Raw genomic sequence first — 19,787 nt, forward strand, 5'->3', positions numbered from 1 at the left:
CTATGTAGTGCTGTTGATGTGCTGTTATAGTTCGTCTGGTGGAACGAAAGAAGCCACCGCTTAGAGTCCTCACCCTTAAGCGGCCGGACAAACTGTACTTTTAGTTTGTACCCATTTCATTTTGACCGCGCGCGCGCTTGTTAGGGGGCGCTAGGGTAATGTTTGCACACGGGCGCCACATGGGCTAGAGACGACCCTGGCTACCTTGCTACGTCTCGAGATGTATTATGGTGATGACATCATTACGATGCTTGCATGTACATTCCAGTGTGCGTCAGGTTAATATAATGTAAAGATATACATCCCGGGATGTAATGTACCTACATTAATGTGACCGTGTTGTACTGTTAGGGATTTCAGAAAACGGATTTTAAAAAAAATCGGATTTACGGATTTTTTCATCCTCAAATCCGGATTATCCGGATAATCCGGATTTTTTGTAATTTTTGAAATAGTTTTGAAAAACAACTTTAAATTTAAGTTATTTTCTTATTATTTCTTTATTTAACATTCATTTTAAAAGTGCAAAATAAAACGTCTTCAAAAATTATCATTTTTCTTAAGTTAGCGATTTTCACATGGGTGTAAAAAGGAAGAGAATAAAATAACAATATCTGGTACATAAAATATTATTAAAAACTCGAAAATACCTTGATTTTTTTAACTATTTAAAAATGTGAAATTTTAGTTACCAAGAAAAAAACTAAGCAATCTCGGCTTTATCGACTACTTCGTCATTTTAGCGCCTACAGCCGTAGGCCGCGCATCATTAAATTATGCTCCAAGATCTGCAAGTCTAGAGGTGGAACTTACAAAAAATAGGTCAAAAACACTAACAATGATCAACAGTACGAGACGTAGGGTCGAGATAGACGAGCAAAGAATTCACTATGTCAATGAGTACCTGTACTTGGGCCAATTAGTTTCTTATGACAGCAGAAAGGCAGAAAAACTGGTCCATGAAGGATGGTGACTTACCAATCTCACGGAAGCGCAGACTCGTTGATATGACGTGTATTTCGCTCGTCATAATCAACGATGCGCAAACTCGATCATTGACCGATTTACGATTTACAAAAGTTCCAACTCAGGGTCTACCAAAGATCAATACAGCTTAAATCTAAACAAAACAATAAAAAACATAATTTGCTCCCAAACTAGAATCACAGACGTAGGAATCAAGACGGCCAAGCTAAAGTGGCATTGGGCTGGCCGCGTTATCCGCATACATCTAGGCAGGATATCGACTGAGTGGGTATATATTTAGGCCTAAGACAAGATAGCGCTATGCTCTAGAGGTTATTTTTTTGATGCGAAGGCAGATAATTGTAATCCTGATGTTAAGACGATCTTTGAGGATCTATTGTGACTCCTTCGTATTAGACGCATCCGTCTCCAACCCAGTGCTGCTCATAAATTTGACGATGTGATTGAGATTGGTGCTACAAATTTCCTCTTTAGTAAATTAGGAGAGCTTTTGCTCTGTAGTAGAGCAGTAGAGTCAAGTAGAAGGTGAATAGGTGTGTCACAGAATCTGCAGGTCGTAATGATATTAAAACCTATCCTGTAAAGGCGCTTGTTGAGCTTACATTGTCCAGTTAGGCTTCTGGCAAGGATTCTAGCCTAGAACACGGTTATAAACTCCCCACTGGAGGCATATCAGCTGGGCTGGCAAACGGTGACGCTGGAGCAAGATAAGTGAAAGATTCGGGCGGCGCCTTTGCCCAGCAGTTGGATAGTGTATTTATATTTAGGCTATTGCACAGAATGACTTAAAACAATTATTTAAACTTTAAATCGTTTTTCAACATTACGTTAACTTACTATATATATATATTCCTTTATTTAATTATACAGAATCACAAATCAGCGATGGTTACGTCACAAACCATTGTAATCATAATTAGAACCTCAATGTAAACAAAAAAACAACATGTTTTATAGAAAAAACATTGTATTCAATACTAAAATATTCTAAAATAATTGTTAATTTATCATCATTGCATTTATATTACCATTATAGAAAACATAATAATGTTATAGTGAAATAAGAGCTTGGTTATAAGAAATTAAGATAATATTATGTCGTTATTTCTTTTAAATAAAATGAAAACATATTACAGAAATGTAATTACAACGACCAAATAACTACGCAATGGAATGTTAGACATACGAAATTCTAACTTTGGTACGTGTAGACCACGCAAAGTTGTGATAGCGCCTTAAAACAAATGTGGATTTGTATGTCAGATATTATACGATATATTTAAATATTTAATGTTACGTAAAAGCTTATTTTTCATAATTTTGTCTAATATTCGAAAAATCGAAAATCCGGATTTTGAAAAGTAAAAATCCGGATTTTTCAAAGGCCCAAAAAATCCGGATTATCCGGATTTTTCGGATTTCGAAGTATCCGGATTGCAATCCCTATGTACTGTTATATGTTTTAAATTGTAATTTTCCATCTTTTTAGTAAAAGATGGCCCCGTGCGAGTTTCTTACCGCGCCGGTTCTTCTCGCCGGGTTAGTTCCCGAACCGGTGGTAGGCACCGTAGTATCGACTTTCGGTAAAGTTTTTGTAAAAAAGTTACTCCGAATAAAAATATTTTTGATTTTGATTTTTGATTAGAATTAATATTATTAGAATAGGTAGTACCTAATACAAAAAATAGAGCTAAATAAAACAAAATGAGATCTAGTTATCGTAGCATATATTTTGTGCCCGCTACTAAGATTACAACAAAACTATTAAATAAGAGATGCATAAAAATTCAATCGGTTATTTCCTTAAAATTGTAAACATGGAGTAGCTAGTTTGTAGAATCTGAAAAGCAGATACTCGGATTATTAAAGAAACAAAATAGATTCTAGAAACTTATCGCCTGTCTCACACCTTTCTGATAAAGTGCCTAATAGGCTATTCACAAGTTTTTTGACATTCTCCATACTTGATCTGTCAAGTTAATTGGTGGATAGCCTTATCAGGAAGTGGTGAAACAAGCCCTAAGGCTGCAGATTGCACACTGAGTACTGACGCAAGATATAGGTGTAACAAAACTAAGTGATAATGCTTTAGGGTGTGCATGTTATGTGTTCCTTATATATGTATAGAGATAACTGTGAAAGTAGCAGCGCTGAAAAAGCAATTTTTTGTGATTTGTAAGGGCAAGGTAAAATTTTTTCCATACAAAGATGAAAAAAAAGTTACTATTTCAGCGTTGCTACTTTCATAGCAAACTCTATATAGGGGACACATAAACTACCTAAAGTATTATCACTCAGTTTTGTTACACACTGTAGACAAAATGCAACTATTAATGCTTCTAAATTCACGATCGGCGAACATCATGGGCAATAGTGAGCGACTATGCCCCTCTACAAGTTTGTAATAGCTTGTTTTGGTCCTCCATCACATACAATAGTCAAAAGGAGGGCCCGATCTAAGGAGGGCGAGCCGGGCATTTGCCCAGAGCGGCAAAATTTACATATCTCTATCTTCCAACCTAGCTATTAGCCATCCACCATCCAAGTTTGAGAATTTTACCTTGAATTAATGAAAATCCTTTATTGCACCAAAACGACCATGACATACAGAACTTAGAACTATGAGTAAAAAGTACAAAAGGCAGTCTTATCGCTACAAGCGATTTCTTCCACCTACTGTAGGTCGGATAGTGAAAATATTCGGGCCCTGTCAACAAGAGGCTGCGTTTCCACCAGAGATGTGTTGCGAGGAATGTGTTTTTGAGAACCAATATAATCGCTTCATTGACGTGACCTCGCCCAGCGATTCTATTGGATCTTAAAAAACACATTCCTCGCAACACATCTCTGGTGGAGACGCAGCCTTATAATGTAACTCTTACCCACCTTCAAATACAGCTCCATATTGTACGTCAACATCCCAAGAGCCCTGAACCGTATGGGCACCTGTGCTCTGTTGATGATCATAGCAATCGATCGCCTGATCCTGAGATCCGGTATGGTCTCCCATTTGCAACCGTACGCAAAGTCACATATTTCTACACCCTGTCAATAAAAAAATATATCCATAGCCTCATCACCCTTTACGGAAGTCGGTTAAAAAGTGGGGTTTCAGTCCCTAGAAACTTTAATGCATTAAAACAATAAATTAGATTTAATTATAGATACAACGAACCCACGACTACAAGTTTTTTAAAAACAAAATAGAATCTATACTAGTAATATTATAAAGCGGAAGAGTTTGATTGTTTGTTTGTTTGAACGCGCTAATCTCAGGAAGTATTGGTAGGTACGATTTAAAAAATTATTTCAGTGTTAGATAGCCTATTTATCGAGGAAGGCTTTAGGCTATATTTTATCGCGCTAAAAATAATAGGAGCGAAGAAATAGAGGAAAGTGTAGAAAAAACGGGAGAAATTATTTGAAATGGCTTATTTGAACGCGCTAAGCTCAAGAACTACTGGTCCGATTTAAAAATTTCTTTCAGTGTTAAATAGCCTACTTATCGAGAAAAGCTATAGGCTATATTTTATCACGCTAAGACTAATAGGAGGGAATAAATATAGGAAAGTGTGGAAAAAAAGGGGGAAAATATTTGAAAGGGCTTATTTGAACGTACTGGAGCAATTTTTATGTTATTTGGCACACATGAAGAATAGACCACGTAAAAGGACATAGGTTTCTTTTTTTGCGGAAAAATGTACGGTTTCCGTGACATTCCTAAATTACGCGGGCGAAGCCGCGCGGAACATCTAGTTAATAAATAAAAATACGGTACAATACAACTCACGTAGTTAGCGACATCGGCAGCCAAGTAGCAAGGCAAATAAATGTGGACGGCGGTCGCGATCGCGAAACAGTAGTAGATGTATGTGTTCAAGTCCTTCTCCTGACCCTATATATAGATGGATATAAACATTATTTAGAAATATATCATAGAAAAGAAAGAAGCTTAAAATATGAAGATAAATAAGTAAGTTGTTGCCAGTACGACGACCGCTGTGACTCAGTTGGTGGGCTGTTGGTAGCTCAAGCAAGGGTCGCGGGTTCGAATCCCGCCGACGGAACAAAAAAGTTTTCAAAGTTCCTGGGTCATGGATGTGTATTAAATATGTGTATCATATAATAAAAATCTTAAATATATGTATACGAGTAGTATAAAAGTATTAGATATATTTCCGTTGTCTGGTACCCGTAACACAAGTCCTTTAAGTACTTAGCACGGGGCCAGACTGACGTGGTGTGAAGCATCCATAGATATTATTAGTAACTAGAAGAAAGCATACGCATTTAACATTGAAGAGACAACATCAAAATTTTGTCAGCATTTCAGCATTACCAGTAACTACTTACTGGTAGGAGTACTATATCTGCTCTAGACCCGTAAGTCTGAGTATATAACTCTAGAAAAAACAATACACAAAATAGTCGTCAATTTCCTTACACTATCAGAAGTAGTCTGACTCAGAGCCATCGCGATATTCAGTCCAGCGTTGAAGAACACTCCGACAAGCCAAACTTCGAAACACTTTTGTATCTTCTTGATGAACCTTAAATAAACTTACTAGATGAATAGGGAAACCAGCTAAACTTACAGAAAAAAGGACCTACGGTCTATGAACAGCTATATTATGTAACCTTTCTGATAAACTATAAAAATCATGGACGAAGTTTGCAACAAACCTTTCAATTTCACAATGTTCGACGACAAATTTTGCAATGGCTCGGTTAATTTTACGTCCGTCATATCCCGAATCCAACAAATGTATTAAATTCTGAGAAATGAATCTTAGCTTCAGAGAGACGTGTATAATTGATATTGTAAACATGCCGTCAAAACCTAAAATAGTTGATAAGTCCGTTCTGTATATCACGCATCCGTACGCGGCTTCGCTGGCATCCGAAAAACCCACAACAGATACCTCCGAACCAATTTCTACTCCTAAATGACGATTAAATGATATATGCAACAATTTTAAAGCAATTGCTTTAAATATTGTTGCCAATGCTCTACGATATAGGGGCGGCCTTTCTTTCCAATCGATGTTGAGAAGCCAAAGCTCAATAATTATAATAATTAGTTTAGCGTATAAAATAACGAGTTTAGTATAGTGCGGGGCTAAAATGGTTACCTTTAGCAATTCCTCCCAATCAATTCAGCAAATGAATTGTCAAAACTGTCAAACTGACAAATGTCAAATCAGTACAAAAATACAGAAATGAATTGCAAGCAGAGTTGCATTTTGCGATTTTAGAAAAATGAATCGTACTATTATGATTCATATCATGATTCTTCAAAGCGACCATATTTTTAGCCCCGCACGCCCTACTAAGCCCAGCACATCGTATACCTAAACGTGCAATAGTATGGCGCGCTTGGTGCATGTTGTCAGAGGATTATCATTAATGTCGAATACAATACAATCATCCCTTGCAGACACCCATCATAAACCTAACTGTTAGAAACTTTCAAGCTGTAATTGGTTGCAAACTGTTATTTAAGATTGAAGATGATTGAGTATGACGCATTGGATCGTCCTTATGTCTATCTCTTTACGCATAATCCACTAAGGATTTTAAAAAAAGTTGATACGGTGGGATTGGTGTGTTCGTCGTGTACCAATCCCGCCCAATACACAAAACTATTTTAGCGACATCTAGTTTCTTATGTAACAGAGAGACAGATATACTTATTGGACTTCTATGTAATAGTCAGTGGTCGGCGTAGGTAGTGCCATTTAGGGTGAATGACCTCAATTGTATATGTTAACATGGACATACCTCCGGGATCGCGGGATAAAATCCCGCGTTCCGAATTATCGCGAATAATCAAGTATTTAGGCACTTTACAATTAATGAAAAAAAACGAGTTTTGAGTCATAATTTCGCCGGATAAAAAAGGCCTAAATAAATGAGTCACTAAACGTTTTTCTACGTCTAATATTTCTTCAGCCATGTTTTGCTTAGTTGCCAGTATGAAAAAAAAAAGATTACGCGTCAAAATCGATATCTATTATTTATTAACTAAACATAACTCTTTCTTTTTAATTATAATCCATATTTATTTAATACCGCAGGAGCAAGACGTGTGCGGGGTGCGGGGTGGCCCGCACCCCGCACACAGCAAGCAGACACTTGCGAGTAGCGCATGGCTTGTTGTTCTGTGTGTAGCATTTTTTTTGCGCGTGAGTCCAAAATATCCCATCCACACATAACAGACGAAAAGAACAAAAAATGTTATATTTATTTGGATATAAGTAGTATATCGTAAAGCACTTTCGGGCTTGCCTGTGTTGCCTGCGAATGATCGCTCGGTTGTTTGCGTCGAATGTTTAACGGTGCCACTAAGCGAATTCATTATTGTTTATTGTTGTTTAAATATATTTTAAAAGAAAGTCAATATTTGATAAACATTAAATGGATATTTATAATTAAACAATCAAATTATTTGCAGGTAACACAGGCAAGCCTGAAAGTGATCTACGATATACTACTTATATCCAAATAAATATAATCACATTTCTGTTAATTTTTTACTTATTTGTTAATATCATATAAAACTTATAATTATGATAAATAAATAAAAAACTAACAAATTATTTCTTTATTTACGTTTGTCACAATATTTGTTGTTTAAATATCAAATTCTGAATGTATTTCCGATTATATATTATTTCAATGCGAATCCCAAAATCGCGGGATTGAGAGGCATGTCCACGTTATGCCGCGATTAACGAATCCCGCAGGATGGCACTACCTACGCCGACCACTGGTTATAACTTATAAGTGAAGTCATTTTATTGACACGTGCTTACGCACACAGATGCATAAACTACGCTGCCTTTAGTGATGTGATTGGGCGACTCGTCGTGCATTAGTTTGACTCACACATGACTAAAAATCGGCTTCATTTTGTTGTTTGTGAAGCTATACTCTTTATTTGGGTTTAGCCTCGAAAGTATTATCATACCACACGGAATTATTCCAATAATTTAAACCGGGTTCATAACTTGAAAAAATATCGAATTCTTTAATAAAATAACAACAACATAATATTTATTATGTGAAGGAAAGAAATACTAATATTATAAATATGAATAATTTGGGCATATTTTTCCTTTACCTTAGCCTATGTTCCTGCATAAATAAATGATCATCTAATTATTTCCTATTTCAGCAGAACATGACAGCAGAGACAGACAATACAGGGGCTGTATACATAGGGTTGTCACAAATTATTGTATGCATATTTAATGGACGATGGTATCTAATTGTAGTGTTATTTCAGTAAGTGGCAAATAATGAGTTTTCGTTGTAGAGTAGCTATTATAGCTTGTGTAAAATTGTCTCACCATTATCAGTATTATGTAACGAAGAAAAATAATTACCTGAAACAAAAAAAATATATATTAGTTTAAAAAATAATTCTACAGCTACTTTTAACAAAAAAAAGAGACATGTCAAAATTAATTCTGATAAAAACATCCTACAAAAATATTTTTTCTAGACGTGTATAATGTTTGCTTTATAAAGGCTTCAAAAATACTTCACCGATTTTGTTCCGAATTATCGCGAATAATCAAGTATTTAGGCACTTTACAATTAATGAAAAAAAACGAGTTTTGAGTCATAATTTCGCCGGATAAAAAAGGCCTAAATAAATGAGTCACTAAACGTTTTTCTACGTCTAATATTTCTTCAGCCATGTTTTGCTTAGTTGCCAGTATGAAAAAAAAAAGATTACGCGTCAAAATCGATATCTATTATTTATTAACTAAACATAACTCTTTCTTTTTAATTATAATCCATATTTATTTAATACCGCAGGAGCAAGACGTGTGCGGGGTGCGGGGTGGCCCGCACCCCGCACACAGCAAGCAGACACTTGCGAGTAGCGCATGGCTTGTTGTTCTGTGTGTAGCATTTTTTTTGCGCGTGAGTCCAAAATATCCCATCCACACATAACAGACGAAAAGAACAAAAAATGTTATATTTATTTGGATATAAGTAGTATATCGTAAAGCACTTTCAGGCTTGCCTGTGTTGCCTGCGAATGATCGCTCGGTTGTTTGCGTCGAATGTTTAACGGTGCCACTAAGCGAATTCATTATTGTTTATTGTTGTTTAAATATATTTTAAAAGAAAGTCAATATTTGATAAACATTAAATGGATATTTATAATTAAACAATCAAATTATTTGCAGGTAACACAGGCAAGCCTGAAAGTGATCTACGATATACTACTTATATCCAAATAAATATAATCACATTTCTGTTAATTTTTTACTTATTTGTTAATATCATATAAAACTTATAATTATGATAAATAAATAAAAAACTAACAAATTATTTCTTTATTTACGTTTGTCACAATATTTGTTGTTTAAATATCAAATTCTGAATGTATTTCCGATTATATATTATTTCAATGCGAATCCCAAAATCGCGGGATTGAGAGGCATGTCCACGTTATGCCGCGATTAACGAATCCCGCAGGATGGCACTACCTACGCCGACCACTGGTAATAGTGTATGTATCGTTTTCTCTACATACATTGAAATCATAATCACATAAACATACTTTCTTTCTTCGCTAATCCAACCCTTCTAAAACTTACCAGTGAACCCAATGAAAATCAACCATACGGTAGTCATGGCAAACACATTGAACATTTCAAAATACGGAGTCTGAAACCTCTGCTCATCTGACAGGAATATAACGTAGCAATCATGGACCATGTAGCTTTTAGGAGTATCAGTGAGCAGCTGGGAATGGACCGTGAAAACGGTAGCTAGAACTGGGTAAGAAGATGCCGTTATGGCTATAGCCGCCATCCAAATTCGCTCAAAGAACTTTGTCTTCGTTATCGATTCATGGACTATCTTTTGGTAGTCTTCGGGCATGTTGTTAAAGTTGTCGTAGTCGGCGCTAATGGTATCAATGATTTCTTTGAGCTCCTTTCGTCGCACTATACTGGAAATCATCTGTGAAGTATTTCGAGAAATATTTTACACAATATAATATAAATATTAGATCTAACTAGTTTAATTTTAGTTATAAAGTTTCAGAACTATTACCTACATCAGTGTCCACGATAACAACTTTAGATGGAAGCACTCGACGCTACATATGCTGGACTTGCGTGGTCCAGTCACTCCAGCAGAATTTATTCAATGTTAGGTAATAATTCCACAATGATTTCGTAGACAGTCGCCGATTTTGCTTAAGCCAGGCTAGTCTATTCAAAGTAGTTAAAACGAGCCGATTTTAATAAATCACGTTACCTTGATGAAGACGAAGGTGATACAAACAATGATGATTAGCTGGCGAACTAAATTCGGCATGTCATTGGTCAGTATCCGGATATGCATGTCGTTGGTGATGATGATGAAACATGGGATGATCACCAGAGCTATGTTGATACCTGTATGAAAATGTGACTAGTTAGTGAAGTTTGTACTCTATCATCTGAAAGAACAGAATATATTGACCGTTCTAGCATAAAACAAAAAGGATCTGAAAATCTGGCTACTGGTATCCTACAGAGGCCTCCAAACGTGTTCACCTCAAATGTTCACTAGGTCTTTAACTGAAAAGTTGTTCAGGGAATGTGTTTGGGGAAACTAGGCTGAAGTTTGTAGAAATGTAATAAAGGTAATCCTCATTTAGTAATAGACAAAACTTACCAATTACGGACAACCTGATCCGTTCCCTGAAAGTACTGGCACATGGATGCATCATGCCGATAGCCAGGAACAACATAGTCATACTGTACGTTTCTCGCATACTTTTAAACTTCTTGCGATCTACAACATAATATTGAAATTGCGAATAAAGTATTTAAAAATGAAGATACTGGTTTTCTTTATAGTAGAATAGCCTAAGATAAAAATTAACACCTTTACGTTGTGTAAATCTTTTATTTAAAGACTGCATTGCTTTTATTGCTTTATAGTTACACTTATTACTTCTGAAAAAAATTAATAGCAATATTACTTTATTGTTGTTGCTATGTGTAACAGTTTTATTTAATTATTATGTCTAATAAATAATAATTCGCAGAAAGTGCTTTCCTGTAATGCCTAGTAGCTTCAATATTAACTTTGAAAGAAATTACAGGCTAAGTTAATACAATAGTTTGCTTAATAACTTAATTGGAGGGTAATTTTATAAGTTAATTATTTTGTATTACTGAATCTAATTTATGGGTTAAAGTAATTGTACACCTAAGTGGTAGGTAGCATCATACGATATGTAAGCACGATTTAATAACGTGGATTACTAAATTGCCTCATTACGACATGATTGTTTTGAAAATGTAGTAGATAGATAGATAGATAGAAAATGCTTTATCTGTACAAAAATTAGAAACTAAATTACAATTTAAAATAATATATGAACCTGTACAAACAGGCGGTCTTACCGCTGAAAGCGGTTTCTACCAGACAACCTTAAATTAATATAAAACAAAACAATCTAATACTTATGGCTAAAAATACTACCTAATTGCTTAATTAAAAACCTACGCTTAGCTATGCTTAAAAGAAAACATTATACATTTGTTTATTTGCTTTGATTGGCATTTAAATTACGATTAGACCGATTTTAATGACAGTCACAATTTATAAATTTTAATTTTAACTGTGTCTTATTGCATAAAAAACACAGTTGACGCGGAATTTCAGGCAATATCATATACCTACCTACTTATTTATATCTTTGTGACATCTAGTTAATGGAAACGTAATAAAAATTATTATGTTTCCTTCTTTTCTACGGTTTATGGTTTCTATTCTATCTGAACAAAATCGTATGTTCGTATCGTTATCGTATGCATAACAAAGGTTAATTTGTCTCATCTGAAAAACCCACATCTCATATTCATAGATTGTCACTCCAATATCTAAAAACCCATGACACAAGTCCACATTAAGTAGATTTGTTTTCCGCGTAGTTAGTACTATCAGAAGTAAAGTAGGCAGGTAGATTTGTTTTCCTTATACAATCAGAAGCACAGAAGACGCTACGGTGATCAGACGTGCACCATGATTGAGTCAGTAAAGAGTTTTGTGTTGGTGTGTTTGATTTTCATTGAAATATTATGTTCTGCTGGAACTTTGACCAAAGTAAGTTGCGCTTAATTAAATTCTTTTTAGTTTTATGGTACCTAATAACAAATTAAGGCCGGCAACGCATCTACAGCTCCTCTAATGTTGCGAGTGTCCATAAGCGACGGTAGTTGCTTTTCATCAGGTGACTCTTTTCCTCATTTGTTTTATAAAAAAGGCATCTTTTTCCAAATAATTTGCACTTTTATATATTATTCTATATACTTAGAGGCTAGTGCAAAGATTTCTATTTAAATTAAATAGAACTGAGAATTCTTTGACTTAGAGCGCATTTTTGAAGTTCATAATATTATTATGTACCCATTAGGTAAATATGTCTTCACTTTACGAAACGTACAAACCTATCTTACGTATATTATTTTTATTCGTTTACAAGCAACATAAGTAAATGCTTACCTTAGCATAAGTCCTGTAACCTTATTCTAATATTTTAATTCAACACAAAATCAATCAGGATCTTATCAAACCAAAATACGGAGACTGATTACTATTTGAGTTTTAAAAATCGTTATTTTATAGAACCAGCCAGAAGTAAAGACCGGAGATGGAACTCTGAGAGGATCCGAAGAGAAGGCGGTGCAGGGGTTCTCGTATTACAGCTTCAAGGGTATTCCCTATGCCCAGCCACCTGTGGGACCACTTCGGTTTAAGGTATGCAGAATCGACTACTGTAGTATATAATTTCTTACCAAAAAATCTGCAACATTGATCCACTAATTAAGTCTATAATTAACCCATCAACTCCCAAACGGCACGGCACCCGGGTGCCGCATAACAATTGAATATCTATTGTGTCTGCCATTATCCCGATCGAGGTATTAAATATTAAAGATTTGTAGATAGCCTGATGTACCTACCTATTTACATCAGTGCCGGTTTTAGCACTAACAGCGCTGTGGGCGAAATTTCATTTTTTTTATCCGGCGCCCTGGGCGGTCGCCCAGCATCTCTCTTCTGCTTACGTTACAATAAATCAGCTATCATAAAAATTGCAATAAGTAGGTATCGAAAATTACCGAGTAGAGAAAACTTCCCCAGTTTAAGGAAGTGAGTTTTGAGATAGAGAAGAACAGCTCTAATCTAAGTTATGGAAAACTTACATCTTCAAAATAAGATGTTTTGCATTACAACAAAATAGTTATTATGTGTTGAAACGTACATCTTCATAATATAATATTACGCTGGAAATACCAACTATACAAAGTGATTCATGTGTAGTGTTTTGTTTCATTATTGCGTACTTCATGGACTTAATATTATTTCTTTGTTTCATATCACGCTAAAACTAACAAACAATTATTTATTTATATTTTATACTGTATAATGCTAAGTACTCACATACGGTTTTGCTCGATAGTTTTACTCCGAATCGAAGGAAATGACATATTTGACATATTTAATTCCATCGAGCCGGCTCGAAGCGAGCCTTCGAACTGTGAGTTTTGCGGTCCACGCGGTGGTTATTACTCGATTTGGAGTAAAACTATCGAGCAAAACCGTATGTGAGCGCTTAGCATAATACATTGAAAGCAAGTCGCAGAAAAGATTAGTAATTAGTAATTACTAATTAGGTATTTACACGAAGTTTCTTCGTTCTTGGAGTTTGCTAATCATGTCTAGCCGATAACGTTATCTTTTAGGTCATAGAATGAAATCAAAACATTGACTAAATATAATAGGCAGACTTAGGTACCTATACTTAATCTTGTTTACTTACTTTCCAATAACAAAATTATTTGTAGACTGATCGTAATCTCTAGGTATTGGTCTGTTTCAAAACATTAGATACCTATGGTTTATCTACGGTTTATGATGCTCTTACTTCTTCCTTTTCCAGGCACCGTTAACCCCAAAACCATGGCATGGAACTCGCGACGCGACCAAATACGGCGCAGCATGCGCTCAGTTCAACGTAACATTCGTGGGTTCCGAGGACTGCCTGTTCCTGAACGTGTTTACCAGGTCTTTGGACCCTAGAGCCAATCTGCCCGTCATGGTGTTCGTCCACGGCGGTTCCTTCGCTTTCGGCGCAGCCAACGAGTTCTTCGAACCAGAATTCCTCATACAACACGACGTGATCCTCGTCACTCTAAACTACAGACTGGAAGTCCTCGGATTCCTATCCCTGGACATACCCGAAGCGCCCGGAAACGCCGGAATGAAGGACCAAGTGGCTGCACTCAAATGGGTCCAGCAAAATATTAAACAATTCGGTGGGAACCCCAACAGTGTGACTCTTTTTGGAGAGAGCAGCGGAGCGGGCGCAGTGACGTACCACATGCTCTCCCCAATGTCGAAGGGACTGTTCCATAAAGTGATCGCAGAGAGCGGCAACTGTATGCAGGATTGGGCGATATCACAGGACTCGATAGGAAGAGCCCTGAGAGCAGGAAAAGTATTGGGGAAAGACACCAATAATGTGAATGAATTGCTAGACTTCTTTATGTCCTTGAAAGCATCTGCTTTAACTAACTTAACTGAAGTTACTCTGACAGAAGACGAAATGTACAGAGGTGTCCCAGCGCGATTTGTACCAGCGATTGAATCGAAGTTTAGAGGGATCGAGCCGTTCATAACTGAACACCCTGTGATGGCCCTTACTAAAGGAAGAATAAATAGTGTACCCCTGATGATCGGATACAATGCTGGCGAGGGTATAGCGCTCGTTGCGTACCACATCGCAAAGTTAGATGGTTTCAACAGAAACCCATCCTACTATATACAAAAGGAAATAGTTAATAAAGTCTCCGAAGCGAAACTAAAAGAATTTGGAGATAGAGTGCAGAAATTCTACGTAGGCGATAGGAATATGACGGCTGACGATGGCGCAATCATTCGGGACTTACAAACTGATATCACCTTTGCTTACAGCGGCCACAGATTCGCGAGTCTTCACAGCGAATACGAAAAAGTCTACTTCTATAAATTCAATTTTGTCACCGACTTGAATGTTATAAAGGCTACGCTTCCGGATCTGGAAGGAGCTACGCATGGTGACGAGCTATTCTACTTGTTCTCCAACTACATAACCTCGAAGATTTACCAGAATCCCAAAATTAAGGTCATTGTCGACAAAGTGACGAAATTATGGGCTAACTTCGCGAAGTGCGGGTAAGAAAATAAGTTTATAGTTTGAGCCAAACATGTTTTCTGTTACTTCATTACTATTATCCGATCGCAAAGTGTGGAGATTCGTATATATTGACCTATGTATAATAATATTCTCATACGCCAGTAAGAGACAAGTATCTAGCGATATAAATACGTATCTACTAATTAGCACGTGTTTCGCAATCGGCTTAGATTAGATGTTATATTTACTTAATGTTTTGTCCTTATCTGTCAATCGCCTTTTTAACGTATCAGACAATAACAAAACATTGTATCACTCATGGGCGTACCCAGGTTCTGGGCCAGGGGGGGCGCAAATTACCCAGGTTCTGGGTCAGGGGGGGGGGGGGGGCAAATTACGCAGATTCTGGGCCAGGGGGGCGCAAATCAGATTTTTTATAAGCTAGGTGTTTATAAAGAATACAAAATTAATAATTTTTAGTTGTAAAAATATTGTATTGCAAACAAATGGCAAAAATTTGTTTTATTATTTTTAATTTTTATAGATGAAAGTACTAGATAATATACTTAGTAGGGACGTCAACATGATCCAGGGGGGGGGGCAGCTCCCCCCCCCCCCCCTCGGTACGCCCATGGTATCACTATATCTAACGTTGGTATAGGCATGTAGATCGTTTTGTGCTTAGTGTAGTTACTTCTCTCTGTCAAAAACATAGTAATTAGTAAGTTTTACACAGCTATGACCTACATCACTTAACCATACATTTTTTCAGTTCTCCAACCCCTGACAACAAGTTGGGAGTGTCGTGGCCGCGGTACACCAGACACAACAAGGAGTATCTCAACATCGCAGACAACTTTCCCTCAGGCAGATACGCGGATAGAGAAAGGATGGAGTTCTGGAACAACATTTATAAGGAAGCCGGCCTTCCGCATATAGCGTCATAAAATTGAGCTTTAATAAAGAACATTCTTGTTAATTTTAGCCGAGATCTGTGCTAGTGGGTCTGATGTACTATCAGAGAAGTTGATTCTTAGGCAATTCGGTCGCGTTAAGTTAAATCCATCAGACCGATCACAGTTCACAGCATTGAATTGACATAAGCCGACCAAATGATGTAGGTCGGTCAGCTGCCTATGAATCAATTTTTTCGATGGTACCTACTATGCATTTATGTTTACGAGTTATTTATTATAATAAAACAATATTATGTAAAACGAATCAAATAATAATCATAGTTAGATTCGTTTTGTACGACGCGAACTGCATGTTTCATGATACGAGTATATTGCGTACTGCGTTCTACGTAATGCGTATGGTACGTATTTTGCGTACGCATTGGAGTTACTTAAATATGTAGCTCTAACAAAAGGTGTAAATAGAAATAAAACTAAATATACAATTCCCAAAAAATAGTTTCTATTCAACTAATTCAAAAAAATTTAATAAATAAATCTATTATAATTATATAATTCAACAGTATAACTTAATAACGTATAATCATCACATACATTGCTTATTTTACTAGCGCGATTAGCTGCCATTGAGTACTTTATGTTATTACATATTGTGTATAAAATAACATACAAAATATATAAAATTTTGAAACCATCAATCCCTTTGGCAGTGTTGGAAAATAGGAACTTTGGTTTGATAATATTATTGACTTACGAGTTATGGCCTCATCTTGTCATGATGGTTTATAAATTGTGTGCAATACTAATTAACAAGTCATCAATACAAGGTACTAAATATGATACAAAATATAAATAATAACAATCATTATACGAAAAATATTATCTACCTACTAAAAATAACATTACATAATATCCATACTATCTCTGTGTGATTCTACATTGAATCATTGAAATTATGGCACAAGCTTAGGGTAAACTACGCGTAACCTAACGCGCCTCCTATATGGCGGAAGCTAAAACATTGGCATACAATATAGACCTACCAAACGCGTATTACAATATTATCAATTACGGTAGGATCGACAATTATAGGAAAGATGCATATTATAAAATAGGTTTATCTTTCTTTTAATCTAAAAGAAACAAAAGAAAAGGCCCTTTGTAATATTTTCACCTCAATAAAAATTGATTTTAACAAAGATAATAATTTTAAAAACCCGTGGATCGGTACGTTTTATTCAATTAAGTTTAATTGGGTGACGTCACAACAGCTTTGGTAGCACATTTTGAAACAAGAATGCATCTTCCCCATTGAAAATTTACGATGCCAGCACTAGGCCTGTAGCCGAGACGTTTTTTTATCACTTCGTTATAGAATCGCTGAACAAAATGTATGGCTTTGACATTTGACGAGTCGAACGTCAACGTCATTTTAATAAACGCTTATGTCAATTCAATACAATATTTTGATCAGCGATTCTATAAAGCGATAAAGAAAAAGTCTTGGCTTAAGGGCCTGGCTTCACAGGCTGAGGAAATAGAAGGCGATAAAGGCGAGTGCGTACAGCGCGCCGCTCGCCGCCAGCACGCAGCGTACGGCCGCACGCTGCGCCCGCGCCGATCTATCGCCGCGCCGGGCCGCGTACCGCGTATACATCCCGTACGGCACCGAGTAGCACTGCGATGTATCTAACAGCTCATATTGGACCGTATCGGCCAACGCCTCGTATTGTACCGACACGTCGGGATGTTGGGACATTTGGATCGACGCGTCTGGATGTTTCGACACGTCTAGATGCTTGAACACGTCTGGATGTTGTGACGCGCTTAGATGCTTCGACGCATCAGGTATCTCGAGAGGCGTTTTGATCTGCGCCTCGTTCAGCCCGTATGGCACGGAGTCGGGGTCCTGGCGCGACGCCTGACTTCTGGTCGACACCCGGCTGGCCAGCCGCGAAGCCAGTAGTCGCGAGCCGCAGTAAGCCTCATACAGCACGTCGTATAAGTCCCGCCCCTCCCCCGCCTCCTCGCGGCTGTTGCGCGTGAGTGAGTGAGCGGCTGGTGGAGGTACGTACCGCGGTCGCGCGCCGCCTGCAGGCTGCCGACTCTCCAGCGGCAGCAAACGCGGCGGGTAAGTGCTCGGGACCGGTGCAGCGCCGAACATACGGGGCAGGTCACGACGAGTGCGACGCACGGACCCGTATCTCCTCGGGCGATCGGTCCGGACGTAAGATGCGTGGACGACAGCTTCAGGAGTAGTTCTAGCCGCAGCTAGCGCGGGGAGGGGCAGGTGATGCATAGGGGGTTCCGTTTTAAGACGCAGCGGCAGGCCGGAGACGAAGTAGCGGTCACTGTAGACGACGGGGACGAGCGCGGCGCGGGGCGAGGGCGAGCGGGACGGGCGCGCGCGCTGCAGCAGGCGGCGCAGCGCGGGCCGGCACGGTCAGTCCGCCAGCGACCGCGCGCGCCGGGCCGCGGCCAGGTCCACGAGCGCCTCCAGCGCCGTGGCCGAGCTCCATGCCTGCGTGCGGCACGAGTCCCGGCAGTACGCGCCGCTGGCGTTCGTCAGCTCGGGCAGGCCCCGCCAAGGTGACGTCCGGAGCTCGCGCACCGCCGCCGCGAGGGTCGCGTACCCGGCCGCGATTGCCTTGGCGCTCTGCCCGTTGGCCGGCGCGAAGGCGAGGCGCGCCCGCACGTAGAAGCCCAGCGGCCACACCCACTCCGGCCCCTGGTGATAGTTGAAGCCGTGCGCGACGGTGGCGTCAGTCGAGTCGTTCGAGTTGTCGTAGTCGCCGCGGTAGGCCCAGTCGGCCGGGTCCAGAGTCTTCAGGCCGAGGGGACCGAGCAGCAATTTCTCGACGTTGTCGAGCGCGAGCCACGCGTGCTTCGGGTCGAACAAGTCAGGGGAGACGGCCATCGCGACGACGAAGTTGCACCGCAGCTGGTAGTCAGCCCAGGGCTGGGAGGCGCCGTGGGAGTCCTTGTATATGGCGCGGCGGTGGACGAGGTCAGGGCGCAGGTCGGCGGCGCCGGGCGCGGCGGGCACCCAGAACAGGCGCTCGAAGGCGCGGCGGAGGCGGTCGGCCCACTGCGCGAAGGTCCAGGCGGTGACGGCACCGTCGGGGTGCAGGCGGGTGAGGCCGGCGTGCGGGTAGCGGCCGGCGGCGTGCGCGGCGGCGAGCCAAGCGGCGGCGGCGTGCGCGAGCGCGACCAGCTCGACCGCGCTGCCGTCGCGCGGGGTGGCGGGGCGGCCGCGGTTGCCGGCGCGCTCGGACGAGCCCATCTTGTCCATCCAGGTGCCGCAGTTGGCGTCGTTGCCGCCGAAGGGGAAGCCGGTGTCGGGGTCGATGCCGACCTGCACGGTGAAGCCGCGGTCGGTCATGTGCGCGTCGATCTGCGGGCCGGCGCGGCGCTCGCGGAACAGGCGGCCCTGGAAGTGCGCGTCGAGCGCCTCCTGCATGACGTCGTGGAGCAGCTGGTCGGCGGCGCCGGGCGGCTGCGGCTCGCTGTCGTCGCGGGGGAAGATGCGCGACACGGGCGCCGACAGGATCGAGTATCCATCTGGGACCTCCGTGCAGTACTGCAGAATACGAGTTTTATGTTAAAAATTACTTCCATAAACTAATTTCGGTTCGCTAGATTCGCAATGCAAGTTCGGCTAAATGGTAGGGTCGTGAAAT

General features: G+C 39.5%; 4 protein-coding genes across 6 annotated transcripts in view; 1 reads left to right on the plus strand and 3 right to left on the minus strand.

The window, feature by feature from the left end:
• Nucleotides 1-2,782: 2,782 nt before the first annotated feature.
• LOC121731235 lies at nt 2,783-10,756 on the minus strand. Its single transcript, XM_042120590.1, has 8 exons — nt 10,675-10,756; nt 10,273-10,412; nt 9,606-9,972; nt 5,726-5,827; nt 5,341-5,390; nt 4,778-4,882; nt 3,874-4,032; nt 2,783-2,827 (listed from the first exon to the last, which is right to left on the minus strand). The coding sequence occupies exons 1-8, from the start codon at nt 10,754-10,756 to the stop codon at nt 2,783-2,785; spliced, it is 1,050 nt and encodes a 349-aa protein (XP_041976524.1).
• Nucleotides 10,757-11,981: 1,225 nt separating this feature from the next.
• Nucleotides 11,982-16,174, plus strand: LOC121730874 (carboxylesterase 4A-like). The gene is made up of 4 exons (XM_042120080.1): nt 11,982-12,114; nt 12,637-12,768; nt 13,955-15,228; nt 15,963-16,174. Exons 1-4 carry the CDS (start codon nt 12,034-12,036, stop codon nt 16,135-16,137), a joined length of 1,662 nt encoding a protein of 553 aa, XP_041976014.1. The 5' UTR covers nt 11,982-12,033; the 3' UTR covers nt 16,138-16,174.
• A 1,407-nt stretch (nt 16,175-17,581) lies between these two features.
• On the minus strand, nt 17,582-18,533 carry LOC121730881. The gene has a single exon (XM_042120087.1). The coding sequence runs from the start codon at nt 18,404-18,406 to the stop codon at nt 17,630-17,632; it is 777 nt and encodes a 258-aa protein (XP_041976021.1). The 5' UTR covers nt 18,407-18,533; the 3' UTR covers nt 17,582-17,629.
• The window catches only part of LOC121730872 (glycogen debranching enzyme), a 28,057-nt gene continuing 26,787 nt past the window's right edge, over nt 18,518-19,787 (minus strand). For all 3 annotated transcript variants that reach the window (XM_042120076.1, XM_042120074.1, XM_042120075.1), the window contains exon 25: nt 18,518-19,687. In XM_042120076.1, the coding sequence (XP_041976010.1) occupies nt 18,551-19,687 (1,137 nt within the window). In that variant the 3' untranslated portion in view covers nt 18,518-18,550. The remainder of the gene's footprint in view (nt 19,688-19,787) is intronic.

This window comes from Aricia agestis, chromosome 10, assembly GCF_905147365.1.
Source record: "Aricia agestis chromosome 10, ilAriAges1.1, whole genome shotgun sequence".
In the NCBI taxonomy this organism is placed as follows: domain Eukaryota; kingdom Metazoa; phylum Arthropoda; class Insecta; order Lepidoptera; family Lycaenidae; genus Aricia; species Aricia agestis.

Excerpts from the sequence above, each read along its gene's own strand:
- LOC121731235 (XM_042120590.1), bottom strand. The coding sequence starts at position 10,756 with ATGACTATGTTGTTCCTGGCTATCGGCATGATGCATCCATGTGCCAGT. Across the intron at positions 5,828-9,605 it reads GATTTTCATTGGGTTCACTG|GTTTTGACGGCATGTTTACA; the intron begins GTAAGTTTTAGA and ends CAACTATTTTAG. Across the intron at positions 5,391-5,725 it reads GGATTCGGGATATGACGGAC|AGTTATATACTCAGACTTAC; the intron begins GTAAAATTAACC and ends TGTTTTTTCTAG.
- LOC121730874 (XM_042120080.1), top strand. The coding sequence starts at position 12,034 with ATGATTGAGTCAGTAAAGAGTTTTGTGTTGGTGTGTTTGATTTTCATT. Across the intron at positions 12,115-12,636 it reads CTGCTGGAACTTTGACCAAA|AACCAGCCAGAAGTAAAGAC; the intron begins GTAAGTTGCGCT and ends GTTATTTTATAG. Across the intron at positions 12,769-13,954 it reads TGGGACCACTTCGGTTTAAG|GCACCGTTAACCCCAAAACC; the intron begins GTATGCAGAATC and ends TTCCTTTTCCAG.
- LOC121730881 (XM_042120087.1), bottom strand. The coding sequence starts at position 18,406 with ATGCATCACCTGCCCCTCCCCGCGCTAGCTGCGGCTAGAACTACTCCT.